Genomic DNA, 18,695 nt, shown 5'->3' with positions numbered 1-18,695 from the left:
GCAAGCTCTCACCTTGACTGGATTTACACCCCTGTGCTCAGAATCCACCTTAGATTTAGGCTTTCATCCAAAAGTCTCAAAGCATCTAATTTTTTTAATTTGTCTCATAATACCAAAGAGCAAACCCATGGTACATTCAGAAAGATTAAGGACTGGTTCCAAATCCTACTGAGGTGCCTTTTGTCAGTGGATTTGGATGGGACTTTAATGACTTGTTCAGACATACAGCAAATACTTGAAAGTGATCATGGTTGTAGTCCAGAACTTAGAAAATTCTTCTGGATCTAGATATATGTGGTGAAGCTACAGATAAGTTTTGTTTGAGGTTATGTAATTCTATTGATATAATAAAATATCATCAAAACAGGCAAAGAAAGGGTCATAAGTCACTAAGTGCTTGATTCTTTGGCCTAAACAATTTGCCAAGATACTTGTGGCTGTCTGCCAAAGTAAAGAAAAAAAAAAAACAGGGAGGAAGAGGGAACCTTAATGACAGTTATCCTAAGGATAACAGTTATCCTAAGGATAACAGGATCCTAAGAGATCCTCAGTATGTATCATCATCTCCCATTGTAGATAACAAGAATTAATTCAGATATGGACAGTGCATGTGGTTGGGGTAACTGGGAGGGTAGAGGTTGTAGGTGGGTTTTGTTTCTATGAATATGCAATATTGAAGATAAAAGTGTATGCCTTATGAAGTTGTTCTGGGGCTTTACAATCAGTGCAAAGGATTGGCCTTCTCCAGAGGTTTATTCCTCTTGAATGTAAGGTAAAATAAATTTCTTATTAATGGTAAATCTTAGAACTACTTGTTTTAAATAGCAGAAGCTATGTTAGGTGAGCCGTTCTTCTTACTTTATTATCTGGTTTAAAGCAACAGAGGGCTAACCAATTAACTGAAGTGATAAGTACTAAGATGTCAAGTGAAAACAATGTGCTTTAGTTTGTCCCAGGATGAACTGAGTACTGGTGGGGTGAAAGATTCTTGATTTCCAGAATTAGGCTGTTGGGCTCAGTATGCATCCCCCAACTGTTTTGCCTCCCAGGCTTGCATAGAATCTTCAGAAGACTTACTGTGGGGCTGAAGTTGCTGTGTGATCATTATCCATCTGTACTCGATGCAATTATTATTTATGTTATTGAATTCCCTGGAGGTAAAATTAAGCTAGAATTTTTATTTATTTATTTATTTTCATTTTGAGCTCCTGTTTTTGTTTCTCCCATTCCCTTTAACAACTCTGTTTCCCAGGAGAACACTTGATACATCCTTATGTTTCCAGGAGAGTGCAGTTCAATAGGTTGAGAGTTAATTGCCAGCCGGGAGTTTCCAGATGTTTATATACTTGCCCAAAAAGCTGTCCACTGCTAGCAAATGAACAGCTGGAAAGACACAAGACAAACATGACAACTTTCAGCTGATTGACATATTTCTGGAAAATTTGGCATGTTTGAGAGAAATAGAGTTAAAATTAGAAAAACCTAGGAGCAAATCCATCACTATCGATAATTGGTCAATTGGACTTTTTGCTCGAATTGAGAGATATAATTCTAAAACACTACACTTACTCAGTTATTATCACCCATATAAGTAGGTGACTGGAATAATGCATAGCCTTCACCCTGTCTTCCCTTAAGAGGTGTATTCAGAAATGTTCACAAAACCAGGCAGTTTCATAGGGCTGGATGGTGCTAAGATTTGAAATGGAATGCAAAGTTTTTCACTGAGAAATCAGATTCACATCCAGCCCAGATGGCTGATGGCAAATGAGCTGCTAAATGCAGTTAGTTGAGAGTTCTCCTTCTTTTTTTTTTTTTTTTTTTTTTTTTTCTAATGTGTATGTGTGTGAAATAAGTGTTTCTGTACACAATCAAAACTTCCAATAGAGAAAATTGCTTTGATGTTTTTGTTTTTTTTTTTTCCTATAGGGAAATAGACATGAAAGAACAACTTTAACAATATGACTTTCACTGTGAAATCCAATGTGTAGGTGCACTGAAAGGAGCACCCTAGGAAAAACAGCATGTAAAAGATGTGCTTCAATCTGATGTGCATTAAGCATAGCAATATTAAGGATAGATCAAGTATTTTGGTGCTTAGACAGTGAGAGTGGCAAGAAGTTTTCTTGTCTTCCTAAAATATGAAACACGAAAATTATGCAGGATTGCATAAAAATTGTCTAACATGAACTGGCCTTCTTAAGTTTATTTTTGAGGTCTGTTGTAAACACTAAGCTGTACTTGACTCCAACTGAAGGTTTCTAGGATGAGACTTCTAACTATTTCTAAGAAATCAGGATTTACTTTGGGTAAGTCCTAAATAAAAGGACTTTTTAATAAGCAAGAAAGGTATAGTATGTAGTAAATGTGTATAATATGTTTGTAAAGAGCAAGGTAAAGATAGTTCCACAAACTATTTACCCCAGAAGATTGGTCTTTTCTTTTCTTTTCTTTTCTTTTCTTTTCTTTTCTTTTCTTTTCTTTTCTTTTCTTTTCTTTTCTTTTCTTTTCTTTTCTTTTCTTTTCTTTTCTTTTCTTTTCTTTTCTTTTCTTTTCTTTTCTTTTCTTTTCTTTTCTTTTCTTTTCTTTTCTTTTCACTCCTCTCCTCTCCTCTCCTCTCCTCTCCTCTCCTCTCCTCTCCTCTCCTCTCCTCTCCTCTCCTCTCCTCTCCTCTCCTCTCCTCTCCTCTCCTCTCCTCTCCTCTCCTCTCCTCTCCTCTCCTCTCCTCTCCTCTCCTCTCCTCTCCTCTCCTCTCCTCTCCTCTCCTCTCCTCTTCTCATTTTTTCTGGTGGGAGAGGCTCTTATTGGTTTTGTTGGCTTCTTTTTTTTTTTCTTTCTTTTCTTTTTTCTGATCATATTAAAACCTTTCACCAGATTTTTTTTTTTTTTTTTTTTCATAGAATCATAGAATAGCTTGGTTTGGAAGGGACATCAAAGATCATTAAGTTCAAGCCCCCTGCTGCAGGGGGGTCACTAGATAATGTTGTTCAGGGCCACATCCAAACTGGCCTTGAACACTTCCAGGGACAGAGCATCCATAACTTCTGTGGACAACCTGATCCAGAACCTCCTCTTTCTCATTGTCAAAGTCCTTCTGCCCTGAGTACTTTTGGAAGTCTCTGGTGGTTGTGAGTTTCATACATCTGTCACTTGCTCAAACATAATTGGAGAGGACTTCCTGGAGGTTGATCTCTGATGAGAACTTGGCCCCATGCACACCTGCAGATCTTGGAAGGAAACCTTATCCCTTCAGAGAGAAAGTCTTTCTATTCCATTGGAATTAAAGTCACAACACTGTTATCCTGAACTGTCTTCATGGCCATCACAATAAGGAGAAAAATATAGCTATCATTATGGGAGCTTTACACTGCATAGTTTATCTCTATAACAGTGCACTATGATGTGCCTAATTAGACTGTATCAGCTGCTCCACGTCTGCTACTAAAGGGAGACGTTCTTATTGTGTCTAGTCAACAGAGAGCACTCAGCCTGTGATTTAGCACTGAAATTAAATTTAAGCATAGTTTCCCATTTGATTATCAAGCTATGGGTGACTTTTAAGGATACTTTTCAATCTATTACCTCCACTAGCTGTAAACTGTCTCTACCACATTTTCTTTCCCTTTCATGGCAAATGCAGACTGAAAACTCATCCATTTAAAGTTAAAGGGGAATGAATCCAAATAATTCCAATTAGAGGATGGAAACTTTTGCTGTTTGTTCAGTCTCCTTCCTTGACTGTCAGTTTCTCCTTCTGAGAATATCAATTATTGAGACATAATAAATGTGATTGGCTTGAATATACTGAAAGGAGCAAGACCTTCAGAAAGTAATATGGAATAAGAAGAAGGGGAAAAATTATTTTTTCCCATGTTAAATTGAAAAATTAAAGAGCTTGTGGTTTTATTTTGAGGAGAGTAGGGTGACTGCAACAAAGTAATCTTTAAAAAATTTCATATGTTCTCCCTATTCCCTTGTGCTTACTAATTTATTAAAATCGCTGAAAAGAAGACAAGCGCACTGTTCTTCTGAAACATATGCTACCCAAGAAATTTGTATAAAACTGTGTCTGTTTTATGGGCAAAATATCATAATGGGGGTCAGAATTGAAATATCATATGGGGGTCACCATATTCTAGTGTTAAGTCACATACTGCATATTTTTTATATGCACGGGAAGAAGACGAGTGGGTCAAGATGTGGTTTCCTTGACAGCCTATGTGTATTGTGTTCCTCTTGGAAATGCCTACAGTTTGGACATGCCAAGCCTATGGGCAAGCCTAAACCTTGAAAGATTTCTTAACTATACATCAGAGAGATTATATGATTACAGGTATTGTGTTGTAATTTCAAAGAAAATATTCTCTGCATAACAAGCACTACTTCTGCTGCAGGAACTGGCAGGTTTTCAGAATACTGCAGTAAGAAGGAATAATCTGATCACAGCAGATACATGCACAACTGATAGAAGATACTGCAACATTCACCAGTTATATGAGAAGAGGAGAATATATGTGGAGGGAGGTGTGGTAGGGTTTTTACTCTGTCATAATCTGACAGGGATTTTTCATTTTCAGTTAAGACAGCTTCCTGGAAGAAGCAAATATATGTGATAGATTAGAATATCTCTGAAGTTCTGCTGATCTGTAAAGCAATGATCTTTTTGCTTTTTTGGGCTTTGCTATGATTGTCTTCCATACATTCACACAAAGACGATGAACCCTTGCAGCAGCATTTACAGGGAGGTGACTTTCTGGTGTGAATACAGACTGGGAGACCGCTTCTGAATTCAAGTCAGGCTAAAGAATAGTCATAGATCTCTGCAGTAGAAAGTCCTTAGTACTTTTATACCCCTTACCTGAAGTACTTTCTACAGAGAAATGTGTGAGATCTTCAGCATGGTATGATTGTAGGGTAAGGTAAACTTGTTCCCAGTGCTAACATGGAGCTGGAGTAGGATCTCATGATCCACCTTGTTGTAATTTGTGTGTTCTGAGGATCCCAGATACTACACATCTCTTTGTATCTAATATGTAGTATATAGTCAAACAAAAATAAACACTTATATCTTTGCTGTTACTCGCTTTTTGCAAGGGCCAAGTGGAAGTGATGACTGCTTAATTTCTAGACTCTTCACTGTTGACTTACTAAAGAGAGATTCAGTGGTTAATTTACTGAAATGGGTGACGATAGGTTTATTCCACATACAAATCTTTTGGGAAACACTGCTTTTACTGAGGTGGTTTCTTTTCTGTTATTGCTTTCAGGCTGTGCCTTCCTAACATACTGCGAAAGGGAGTCTGCTCTAAAGGCCCAGAGTGCACTGCACGAACAGAAGACACTGCCAGGGGTGAGTTCATATTGATTTTTTTTCTGTTTTTTTTTTTTTAATTTTATTTTTCTAAAAATCTAGAATTGATTACATATGCAGTTCCCATCTTGAGTTTGGAAGCATAATGTCTCTGGTTGCTTGTATGTTTCACTATTTACACTGTGCTAATAAAATCAAGATATCACCGACACACCCAAATCGTATCCATGCACAAACAGAAAAGGCTTTTCTTGGCTCCTGATAAGAGCAAAGCAATAATAAACTTGTTGTGGATTAGATTCTACCAGATTTATTCAGATGAGGAAAGGCTTTAAGCTTATGACTGTTATAGTGAAGTATTAGAACTGCTCACAAGGTGTTAACTCTTACTGTTTTTCTTCTCTGAAGCAAGGTATGGTACTGAAAAATCAAGAGACAGATCACATTATTGAGTTATCACAGAAAGAAAACATATTCTTGATGACAAAGTGGTTTGACTCAGTTGCTTTAGTATTCAAACAGCTGTAGCAGATTGGAAAGGCGGTGAGACAAGAGAAAGAGAGAGAGGAGATGAGCACAAGATAATGAGGAAAATTATTCACATGAACAAGATCTAAGGTTCAGACAACACTACCAGAACTAAAAATAGAATCAGTATTACGTGGGGAAGACCTTCTCTGCTGGGAAGGGTTTCCAGTTTAGCAGTAACCAAAAGAAGGGAGAGAGAGATTATTTAAATTCAGATGTGATATACAGATTGGAAACATCTGAGTGCAGGATTCCTGTACACTGCAAACCAGAACAAATCTGATTTTATCCTAAAGCCAGTGATCAAGTAGTTAACACTGAGATCTTGAATGTCTCAGTTTTTGCCAAAATCAAGGGGAAATTGATCCAAGGTTTTGTTTTATTACTTCATGTATTACGAATGAGTCCTGTTTACCCGTAACCCACCACTTTAAAAAACCTAAGATAAACCAGTTGCTCTGTTTCTGAAGAAAGTGTTGATTCTGCTCTGCTTGTTTCCATCATCCAGAGTTTATTTACCTATCTCTTTGCCACCTTGCCATTGCAGAGATGCCCACACACTTGCTCATCTAAGTCTATCTTTGCTTTAAAGGCCATACCTTATGTAAATATGTACATACTTCATTCCCTAAAAATACGTTTCTGTCAGCTGACAACTCCCTCAGAAATTTTTTTTTTCTAGAAACCCGTTAACCACAGATTGAAAGTTAATGTTCAGGTTTATTTTTATTTTTAATGTTGATGTTTAGGTTTATCCTTTTTTTTTTTTTTTCTTCCTATAGTTAATGTTTTCTTTTATCATTCAAGAATTAAGGTCTGTAAGTACATAAAATTGAAAATAAATGTTTGTGTTGAATTGGGATGTCTAAAGTATTTTACCTGGATTTTTTTTAAAATAAGCTTGAAATGTTTATTAAAACTGGAGGTAACTTTGTTACAAATAGACTTCTTTATATGTGTATATTTCTGAATCCTGGCTTGCATTTTAGGGATTCCAAATCACAAAACTCTTATCGTAAAAATTGTTGCTTTGGACCGTGACAAAATTCCACCAGTTGAACTGGCATAAAGATGCATTTCACAGATTATATTGTTTGATTCTATAATACAGATAAAACATTTGTTCATTGGTTTATGTCACTTCCATCCCATACAGATCATACTGACCATGCTGATTTCAGAATGCTTCTTTTGATTTGTTTTTAAACTTTGAAATGACACATCGGTATCTGATTAAACTGAGAAAGTGAACCCTCTGCAATTGTAACCTGGATTTTGACAGTTCTGAGCACTGACTCTCCCTTTTACTTCTTGTTCTGCTTGTCTCAGGATAAACTCTGTTTTTCACCAGCAAACCCTCTGCATACAGTCTTCTGCCAAGTTTCTGAACTCATCCTCTGAATGATGTCACTGTAGTTTATTTAAGGAAACCAGCCTTGTCTCTTGATAAACTATTATGCCTGGATACTGTTTAATGATTCCTATGTGAGTAGCTAAGAATTATTTATGACTTACCTGACTGTTCTGGATTATATGCACCAACAATATCAAGAATAGTTCATCATCATAAAATAAAAAATATTCATAAAGGTCAAGGGTCTAAGTCTTCGTTCACATGAGTTCAAAAATGACACATATATAACCCCTTCTCTTGACCCTCAAGTGTCCTTGACACAGACAGCGCTACTCAGAAAGTATGGAAAATAATTAACAAGCCTGAGGTAGGAGGGGGAAGTAGTACTACTGTAAGCCGTTAAATTAGAATGCTTCTTTCCATCAGTAAACTCTATATTTGTCTTCTCCTACAATATTGCTGTTCGTGATCCTTGTATTCTAAAGCAGAAAATTGAGTCATTTTTAATAATATGCACATGAACGCTAATGTATGGAAATGGTGAGGCATTAGGAATTTGTGTCCAGATTCAGACACCTTGCCCCTTAGCTATGTGTCACTGTGTTTTTAGTGGAGTGGCTACATGCACATATTTTACAGTAATTACTTTCTGGATGTGCTTTGTAAGATGACAGAAATATGTTTCACATATTTTTGTGTTATATGTGGGGCATAAAGTCATCTTGTGGAATAATCAAAAGACTTCCAGGCAGGTATGTGTTTATTAATAAAGTCTTTATGGCACTTTGTTTTTGGGCAAGAAGGAATCATGAAGTAACTAGAGTGGAATGTAAAACATAAAATTATTAGTCGAATCCTCTTCCTCTAAATGAATTAGTCTCTTTTGGACCGTTTGAGATTATCACCTAAAATTGAAGGTTAATGTAGGAGGCTGTGCGTGTATGTTTAAAGAGCACTTTTGCGAGCATCGGACATCTCAAATTAAAGCGTTTACTTGTGATTGTTTATTTTACATATAATAGAGTAGCTGGATGATGAAGTATATTAGTTCTTTAATAATTTATAGAAATGCTTTGATGTTGCAGTAATTACATTAAAGGTCACATATCAAAGGTAATTTGGTTGAGCAGCTGTGATGGTTTCTCAGAAGCAATCAATATTGCTGTCCGTGGTGCTGATTTCACCAAGGGGACTGCCAGATTAAAGGAGGCTTATTACCAGCCAGACAGGCACGAGGGAAATCAAGAACAGATTGGAGAGATGCACAATTCTCTTTCCCCACCTATAATTAACACTGTTCGCCATAATCTGTGCTAATCCTTCATAGTGGGAAACCACATTTATTTCCAACATCATAAAAAGCAAATTAGGCAAGGAAGAGTAATTTGGTAGAGGGGAAAGGAGGAAGGGAAAGTAAAAGTTGATTCACTCACGGGATTTCTGATGCTGATATATCTCTCAGTGATAAAATTCAGCATTAGAAACACAGTCTTCAGTTTTGGGGAAAGCATGGGTTGGAGGTGGGGGAGTGATCTAGACAATGACCGTGAAAGGATGTGAGAATTATCTGCCAGCAAATTTTGTATAATATTGTCTATTTGCCCCACGAACCTCCACAGGAAATGAAATCAGGGAAATAAAATTATGTTTTAAGTGTAGTCATTTTGATTACAAATTATCATGAAGGCAACTTTTTCTCCCTTTTTTTTTTTTCTTTCTGAAGTGAATGGCAGAGGATAATGCTGAGGAATGTAATTACACTACCAAGATCTACTTTTATTTATAGCACAAATAAACTGATCTCATATTTGATAAGCACAGCAGCGCTGCTTCATTGTGACTCTCAGGCACTGCCAGTGAAAAGTCCGTGTATACTTGGTTGGAATCACTGCCTCTTTGCATAATGTTAAAACCTCCCTGTAATACTTGCACAAAATAACTATGAAATTAAGTAGCTAAGAAAATGTTAACCTCAGCAATTCATAGGGCTTACTCAGGTTGCGAAACAGACCTGGTATTCATAGTGTAGCTATTCCTCCTAAAAGAGAGAACAGTACTACCTAAGGGTTTAATACATTTCTCAGTCCATAACGTTAGTTTTCTGGTTTTCTATCTTTTCCAACATCTTGATAAATATGCATTCTGCCTTATTCATCATCACTTCTGTTAAACAAATAAATAAACATACATCTTTAATATTATAAGACAGGTTTAAGTTGTGTTCAGGTCCCAAACAATTTCACTCCATCTTGTCATTCTTGTCTGGTTTAAAATCTTATGTGTATGTGAGGAGAGACTGTTGAGAACCAGGGGCGGAGGGAGGAGATCTTGCAAATCTGGCTTCTCTTAAATCTCTGTAATGAGGCTTAAATAAGACATGAGTGTCATGTGGACTACATTAGTCTTGCACATTTAGCATTAATTTCACTGGTCAAGAAGAACTTTCTATAATTTTAGTCTATACTTCTAAGGTTTCAAAGTTGTTTGGTTTTTTTTTTTTCCCCAAAAAGCTTATTGGAAAACCATTAAGCCACATATCACTCTGCATCTGTTTTATGCCAGAAATTGGTATTATATTCTTGCATCTTCCCATTTCAGAAGTTTTATCTACCAATGTAAATTGCAATTTGGTCAGCAGCGGCAGGCTGGATGGGTTCCATTGATTAAAGTAGCCTGCTGAACACACAGCCTGCTCACCATGCCCTTTAGATTTTGAAAGAAAACACATTTAATTGTTCCCCTGGGAGAAACATGTCTGTTTTCTGAAGTTAAAAATGAAGATGAAAAGGAATAAAAACAGATTTGAGGTAAGAGTCTTGTGAAAAACAGTTCTGTAGAAATTCTCTAGTACTCTAAAATTTGTAGGTGTCAATGTCATGGTTAAAAAGACTTTTTTTTTCTCTCTTGTTTCCTCCTTCTGACTGACCAGACAGTAAAAGGATTTTTGGATTTTGCTTTGGAAAGAGGAGGAAACGAGAGAGAGAGGAAACGATATGCACTTTCCATTTACTAAAAACTCCTGTAGTTTGACAGTGCTGTTCTGTTCGCCAGATGAGATGAAACACCTGGGTCCTATCTGCTTGGTAAACATTAAAGTTCCATTTCACTAGTTAAAGATTGGCTTCTGTATCGCTACACAGCAGCCTCTGGAATACAAAGTAAACTCTCTGCCACTCAGCCCAAAGAGCACAGTAGGAAAAGGATACAGAGCAAGCGTTGTGGCAGGGCCAGTGTGTTGGATGCATATTCTTATATCTCTGCTGAGACTGGTTTATTCACCACAGTTGTGGTGGCTGACCAAGCTTATCTTGAGATATGCAAAATGAGAACCAGGCTTCTCAATTGTTTGCAGTTTGGTGACACTTGTAAAATGGAGTACAAAAATAAATGCAGGAGGTTGTCTTTCTATTCGTCACCTTTAGGCTCTCAAAGAATGATTTCCAAGTTATTCAACAAAAGCTTTTGCTGGACCTTCATTTGCTTTGTGCTTTGCAATGACAACTTTTTTTCTCTGACATGTCTGCCATAGGAGGATCAATCTAATTTTATGTACAACTGTAAAGATGAATGATAAGTAGAAAGGATTCAGGCAAGTACAAGCTGAATAAATTATAAAGGGCAAATGATGACAGGACTGGGGGTCCCAAGAGGCAGTGATATGATAACAGAAACTAAAGACGAATTTATGATGGATGTAGTTAGCATGTACTGAGGCTGTTAATTCTTCAGGGTAGTTTTACAACTTCTTGTGATTGGAGCAATCAAAGTATTTCATTTTAAAGAGATGCTGTATATTTTCACTTGTCTGTTCTGCATATTTGTATGTATGGCCTCATTTATATGCATAGCAGTAAACTCCCATAGGCTAGTCAAGCTTACCTTCCATCAAAGAGCTGCTATTCTCCAAGCCGTCGTACCACCATTTATGCATAAATAAATAGAGAATGTGTAACGATTTGAGGGCAAACCTGGATCTCAGTTTAAAAAAAAAAAAAAAACGAAAAAGACAGAACTTTTTCATTTTCATAGCACACTGCAAAACACTGCAATCAAACCAGTCCATATCCTGCAGCAGCTGAGCCACTTCAGCTACCTTCAAAACTGAATCTAGGGACTGTAGTAGCTCACAGATCATTGATGAAAAACTATATATAACAAGTTTCAGGTTGGTCAAATTTTGGGCTTAAGCTTCTTTACGAGCAGCTGATGCAGCCTCATAAAGTTGGAAGCAAGTCTCATTTCAGAGCAATTCTTGATTGCCTTTCATTCATACTCTTATTTCTATCTCTTGTTCTTTATTATTAAGGATATTTACATGAAAATGATCTTCTTTCCTCCCTCTAAAGAGTTTTCTCTTGACTGTGAGTAATGTTTACCCTGGCCTACATTCATGAATGCCATGGGTTTGATTCTGACTTCATTTACACAAGCGTAAATCAGCAGTGATCTGATTGAGGTCAAGGGATTTATATGGCATAGGAAAGAGCAGACTCAGCTATATTTGTCACTGCTGAAATGATGTCATCATGAACCATACCACAGCTCTAAAAGAGGAAACAAATTTCTACCAAGAATCTTTGCATTCGAATATCTGATCTCACAAAATACTGAGCATCTCTGACACCTGCTGGGCCATTCAGTAGCTCTCCTGGGTTTTTACTAGAGAGAAGTCCCAGCTTGGACTTGTAGGAATTAGAGATGGCTGATTCCTTGGTGTTTCAGTGGTGTCAGTCATTAGGTACTAATGAGCCCTAAATACGAGGTGTCTGGTTTGCAGTTGTATCGCTCTACTTATTAAGGGAAAAATGGGATACAACCAGGAATAACTTCCAAGCAGTAGACCTTCGATTCTAATTCTATATTTTCATAGAGAGAGAGGGCAGAAGGAAAAACAAACAAACAAACAAACAAACAAACAAACAAAAACCAAACAAACCAACAACAAAAAAAAAAAAAAAAAAAAAAAAAAAAAAACAGGCACAGTTTAACAGTCAATTAACTTTTCATCTGTTCAGTCATAGGGCTGATAGCGTGCATGATACTACTAGTGTGATAGGAAACAGTCATTGTTTATAAGGTAACCTCTCTGTAAATAACTACTTCCCATATTTGCACTGTATAGTAATGGAAAAGCCTGTAAAGACAGATCTGTCATGCACGACCAGCATAATATTGCAATGAAGCACTTCAGTGAAGATGCTGTGTAGTTATGTGACTCACTTTCATCAGTGGTAACATGTCTACCTATACTATTAGTTTAATAGTTCCAGCTGTACTTCCCATGGCTTACATAGGTGTAAGCTATCAAGTCTGTAATTCTTTATAGAGCAAATACATATCTCTAAACCCTTCAGATACACACAGTAATACAAAATTAATTAAAACAAATTATAATAGGAGTTGAAGACCACACACAGAACTGACAGATCAGTTTTATGTGTCTGCTACCAAAATTATTATTGAAACACAGATATGTCTTAGCCTGGTTTAATTTAACTACCATATATAAGAGCTAGAACACTGCAGCACAGATTTTAAATGCTGTAGAGCAACTATACTTCATGACTAATTCCTGGGGCATAACATAATAAGAACTTGAATAATGACTGGAACATTATTTCTGTTGGTGCTCCCTATGCTAGCTGGGTTAGGAGCATATAAACATGTTGGATACACACTATCAGTTGTATTGTAGACAAACCATATGCCTTGACACAAGAAACATGGTTGATAGATGCAAATCTATTCAGAAAGCTGTGTATCCTATATTAAATAACCTAAGTTCATGATCCATGCATTAAGCTTTAAACTGTGCATAAAGTTGAGAATTTCTTTTAAAGAATTAGCTGAGCTTCAATCCTTCCGGGACTGGCAAAGATTGTCCCATTATCTACATATGGATAACTTTTGATAGGACTTGACATAATGTAACCCATTTAGCTTCTGTGCTTCACTTGTGCTATTCTGTTTGGCAAGAGGAAAGTTGTGCAAAATGACTGGTCATGAGATTGCACTATCAGTTCAAGCAAGTAGATATCTGAAGTGACTTTGCTCTGTTGAGTAGCTGCATTGAGAGCTTTATAGTGGCACTGTATGTATGAGCAGCTGCACTTGGCAGGTTCCCAGTAATGTCAAATCTTTCTGATTAGTTTCTGTAAGTACAAGGACAAAATTAAGCCTAACCTATTTTTTTTCAAATAAGAAAAGTGCATTTCCCATTTTTCTCTTTAATAGGAACTTCTTATATCTTGTTTCCTATTCCTTTTTTCCTCTTCCCATCATGTCACCCCTTAAAAAAATCTTGTCTCATTAAAATACAACTCCTTTTAAAACCATACACCTTCAAATTCCTTTGAGTTATGTACTAAATTTTGACCTTGAGATTCACATATTTTCATCTCTGAATGAAGTCACTGTTGCTAGAATGTAGTTACTCTCCTCTTTCCCCCCTAGGTATTTTGAACTGCAACCCTCAAAGTCTCTGCTAGTTTCCAGTGCATATTTTCTTTGACATGTTGGGTGAATTTTTTTATTTTTTTATTTTTTTTTAATCACTGTCTTTCTAGGCAGGTTTTGGCAGAGCAAGTCTTGTCCAGCCATAACTAATCCATTTCAAGCTCAGGTTGCTTCCTTAAACAAATTGAGTGAATTTATTTTTCTCTTGTTGTATGAATGGTTCAGTCATTTCTTTGTTACTGTAGAGACTTTGCATGGTAAATATGTAGCATGTAAGGCATGTCAGCATGAACTTCTGATTTCATTTATAGCTTTGATCAACAGAATAGCACTTTGGATCCAAGGTGATAAAATTTGAATCAGATTTTCTGGGCTGTTTTTTATATGGATGACTTAGAATCAGCCTCACTGTCAAGATATTTCTTGGTAAACATATGAGAGGTTGCATGTCTTTTGCATTATTTAGTGTCTTTTTTCAATAGTCTCATTAGTACCTCATATCTGGCCAAAAATCATTGTCACAGAATCATAGAATAGTCTGAGTTAGAAGAAACATTTAAAGATTGTCCAGTCAAGTTCCCCTACAATGAACAAGGAAACCTGCAGCTAGATCAGGTGATCAGAGCCTGGTCCAGCCTGACCTTGAATGTCTCCAAAGGCAGGGCATCTACCAACTCTCTGGGCAACCCAGTTCAGCACTTTATTACATTATTATAAAAATATTTTATATAAAATCTAAATCTTCCCTGTTTTAGTTTGAAACCATGTCCTTTTATCACAACAGACCCTTCTAGAGACTCTTTCTTACAGCCCTTGTTTAAATATTGGAAGGCCACTGTCAGGTCTTCCCAGAGCTTTCTCTTCTCCAGGTAGAACAGCCCCAGGTTTCTCAGCCTATCCTCTCAGGAGACAGTTGCCATGGCCCAGGTGCAAGACCTTGCACTTGGGTTTGTTGAACCTGAGGTTCTCTGAAGTCCAGTGCTTGAGCTTATCTCTCTGGATAGCATCCTGTCCCTTCGGCATGTCAGCTTCATCATGCATCTGATTGTTGCTGAGGGTGCATTCAACCCCACAGTTGGTGTTATTGATGAAGACATTAAAGAGCATTGTCCCAGTACTGAGGGAAACCACTCATCACTAATCTCTTTCCAGACACTGATCCATTGAGGAGTATTCTCTGGGTACAGTGTTGCAACCAGTTTCTCATCAGTCCACTCATCAAATCCATCTCTCTCCAGTTTGGAGAGAAGAATGTTGTGGGGGACTTTCCTGAAGCCATCCTTACACAGCATAACAACATCCAGAGTACTCCCAGAGTACCAGTCTCTGTTTCCACTTCCTGTGCAATTTCTTCTTGCTCTCCAGTTTCATCAGCAGGACCCAGTTAAACCATGCTGTAGTCTTATCTTCTTTTCCATACTTCCTACACTTGGGAATGGAGAGCTCTTGTGCCCTAAAGAAAACTTCCTTAAAGATCTGCCAGATTTGCTTCCTTGTTCCTGAGGATTTTCCTGGGAAGCTTTGTTGACTAACTCCCTGAAGAGCTAGAATTTGTCTTTTCTAAAGTTTGGCACCCTGATTTAGTATCTTTGTCTGTTCCATATCCCTCAAGAGTGTGAATTTCACCATTTCACGGTCAGTACAGCCTAGAAAGCCTCCAATCCTGTCACTTGTCTTTGTGACCAACAGGTTCAGTACTGAATCCCCCCTAGTGGTAATATATATTACTTGGCTCAATAGCTTAACCTTTATGTATTCCAGGAGCTTCCTTGATTTCAGGCAGATCACCAAACTACTTTTCCAGTGTGTTGAGCTGGTAGAAGTTTCCCAGCAGGACAAGAGTCTGCAATCTTGTCTCCTCCTGTAGCTGGAGGAAGAAGGCTTCATGAACAGGCTCTGCTTGATTGGGTAACTTGTAGTAAACACTACTTATGAGGCTCCCTTTGTTGCCTCATTCTCTAACTCTCACCCAGAAACTTTCAGTTTTCTCATGGCCACTCCTCAAGGACAACTATTCAAACTCCATTCCTTCCTTGGTGTAGAGGGCAATACAATCTTTCCTACTTCCTCATATGTCCCTTATGAACAGCCTGTTGCCATTAATAGCCATGCTCCAGTCTGGGAATCATCCCACCAAGTTTCAGTGGCAGAAACTACATTATGATTTCCTAGTAGTACAGTAATTTCCAAATCTCCCTGTTTGTTTCCAAAGCTGCGTGCATTGGTGTAGAGGCATTTCAGCTGAGCAGCAGATTTTTTCATCTTCTTGGATAATAACACCTTAATTTCTTTGAATTACTTTTCTTGAGTTTTCCAATTGCCTTCTCCTATTGCATCAGTGGTCCCTGGATCATTGTCTCCTTTTATCCTCAATTCCATCTTACGTTGCATGTTTGTCCTTGCAACCTCTTTTATCCTTTGCTGGAAACATTCACATAATATCTGCCTCATGAAATAAATTGAGATTATAGCTGCTAAGGCAGAATACCATGCTTCCCAACTACTTCTGCCTGAGAGATCATGGTTTTTTTTCCAGATGAGAGGAGAGACTTTTCTGCATTTATGATGCTGTATGTATAGAGTTGGCTTGTAAATCTGATATTTTCTGAAATCATGAGGCCCAGTATATGTGCTCATGTTTCCCCCCTACTTCCAGAAAAAAAGACAATCAGGAGAGGTTTATTCATGCAGTAGTCTCTTCTCTGTTTCCATTTTTGTAGTACAACTGGGAATTGATTTGTGTGCTTGATTTGTGTAGAGGGAGGGAGATGTGGTGGGGAAGCCTCACAGGCTAGCCTTTTGGACAACAAAGACTTGCAGCGACATCTTCTTTGACTAGCAGTACTGTATTTCTGGGGAAGTCAAGTATGGCATGTCATTTGCTTCGAGCAACAAGGTAGTTGCTGAGGGAATCTTGGCAAAAAAAATTTTGTTCTGGGCTCAATGTGGTTTTTGTAAGTTGTATTGTGGGCTCTATGAATGTGAATGAGTGAAAAGTAGAAATGACCCCCTGCAAAGAGAATGTCTCAGGTGCCAACGGAGATCTCAAATTTATCTCTGTTGCTTATGTGTTTGTCTTACATTTTATTAAGCCTTAAACCTTTTCCATCTGCACTCTAAACTCAAGCTGCAATAGTAGAGTGGTAATGCTTCTAAAGTGAGCCTGTCCAAAATAATTTCATTGTCCTTGTTGAGTGAAGTGCAACAATTAAGCAGACAGCACAAATGGGTCCAGATAAATTGGGTATTTACAATTATTTCGGTTTGGATAATCTAATGTGATGTTCATTGCGCTGCTAAGAAATGTGCTTTCCAGTGAGGGAGGCTCTTATTCTGTTCTCTTGTTTACCAGGCGTAAATTCAGAGCTTCTCTGTGGACTCTTGTGAAGTTTAAGCTAATTTACATCACTGCAGCTCAAATGAGAATCTGATCCTCTTTTTTTAGTTGCCCTGTATAGCTGTCTCCCTTCAGCTGTGCTTGCATTTTAGAGATGCAGCCAGGGGAGCTGGAAGGTCATTTTCTTTATTCCTGGGCCAGGGTTGTGTTGTTGAACTTCTTCACTTTGGGGAATCCAGCTTTCTTTGAGTGTCTTTTTGCTCTGAAGCACAGAAACTCTGACTGACAACTCTAGTTACTCTCCTTATCTGCTATTGCTGATGACTTTCTGGGTAGCGCTGCAATCAGATCCCCTCATTACAACTGCCTTGGTTTCTTGGTATTAGCACTTTGGGGCTGCATTCTGGCATTCCACCAAATCTGGCTGAAAACTCACAGTGCTCCCAGTTGAAAGGCAGGAAATTGATGCCAGCAAATTGACACCAGAATGCAGATCACTGTTTTTTTTTTAATATTTTCTTTTCTTTGTTTCATTTCTCTGCAGTACATATTGCTTTTCCTTTCCTCCTTCTGCCCTATCCTTTCGCTCCCCAGCTCCCCAAAATCAACATGCTGTGTTTCCAGGCAGTCTTCACCTGTTAATCATATTTGGGCCAAATGATTTTCCTGCAGACCCAGGAGTGTGCCGTGCTTAGGCCTTGGTTATTAGTTTACACAATAAATGAAGCCCATTAGAAGAGGATAATCAGAGTTTGGAGAAGGCCACCTCACTCATTGTCTGAGGAGGTTATGTTAAGCATCTGTAGTTATTAATGATACTTTCCTATGCAGATAGATGAAGTCTAAGTGTTATATTTATCCTCTTTCCTTTTTTTTTTTTTTTTTTTTTTTCTTTTTTGCAGTGATGTGCAAGTTTTATGGTTATGATTACCATTGTTTTGGTTATTCACATACCATAAAATCAACAAAGACTACTTTCTGAGATGTTGCTGCACTCTTGCACCAATCCATGGTGCCTTGGTGATACAGAGCAGAGCCACTGGAGGTCTCTCCATTTATATGCGGGAAAACATCCTTGAGAGTCCTAGAAAGTCTCTGCTAGCTGTTATTGAATTGCAGTATCTTGTCCAGAGGCCAAGAGAGTTCTGAACAGAAGCCGACACTATTACAAGCGCCAAGTTTAACAGCAGCCCTCTTGATGTCACTTGCTTTGCCTTTTAATACCAGATCTAACCTTGAACTTAGACTAACAGAACGTGCTTCCCTGTAGCTCTTTGAAACCTAGCCTAAACACTCTTTTAATCAAAGTGAACAACCCTTTTTCCTTTTCATTTTAGAGCTATTATATCAACATGATAAAAGCAACTCTGTAATAAGTGGACTCAAGTGTGCATATATATATACATATATATATATAAAAAGTGTTTTGGAGAAAAAATTAGTTCAACATTTTTTTCTCCTAGATATAGCTTCTCTGTCATTTTTCCTTCTCTTTCTGGCAGCTACAAAATAATCAAATCTTCATCAAAACCCAGTGTTTGATAAGGAGGTTGGAATTTTCTCCCTGAAAGGATTTGGAATCATGAAACATCTACTTCAATGAAATTGCTAAAATAACAGCATTTAACCTTGGCATAGAGACTAGACAACCATCCAATGGCAGCTCACATCAGTGTATAACTATTTTCATCTCTTGCATGCCTATTCCT

At 37.6% G+C, this 18,695-nt stretch overlaps 1 protein-coding gene across 10 annotated transcripts in view; it reads left to right on the top strand.

The window, feature by feature from the left end:
• CELF4 (CUGBP Elav-like family member 4) overlaps nucleotides 1-18,695 on the top strand; it is a 715,804-nt gene that overhangs the window by 88,533 nt on the left and 608,576 nt on the right. For all 10 annotated transcript variants that reach the window (XR_008203252.1, XM_052670670.1, XM_052670666.1 and 7 more), the window contains exon 2: nucleotides 5,268-5,350. Coding sequence is in view for 9 of the 10 variants with exons in the window: in XM_052670670.1 (XP_052526630.1) it covers nucleotides 5,268-5,350 (83 nt within the window). In the remaining variant the exon portion in view is untranslated. The remainder of the gene's footprint in view (nucleotides 1-5,267; nucleotides 5,351-18,695) is intronic.

The sequence above is a fragment of the Tympanuchus pallidicinctus genome, unplaced genomic scaffold (genome assembly GCF_026119805.1).
Source record: "Tympanuchus pallidicinctus isolate F22 unplaced genomic scaffold, pur_lepc_1.0 scaffold9, whole genome shotgun sequence".
Lineage (NCBI taxonomy): Eukaryota > Metazoa > Chordata > Aves > Galliformes > Phasianidae > Tympanuchus > Tympanuchus pallidicinctus.
This window is presented reverse-complemented; position numbering and strand designations above follow the sequence as displayed.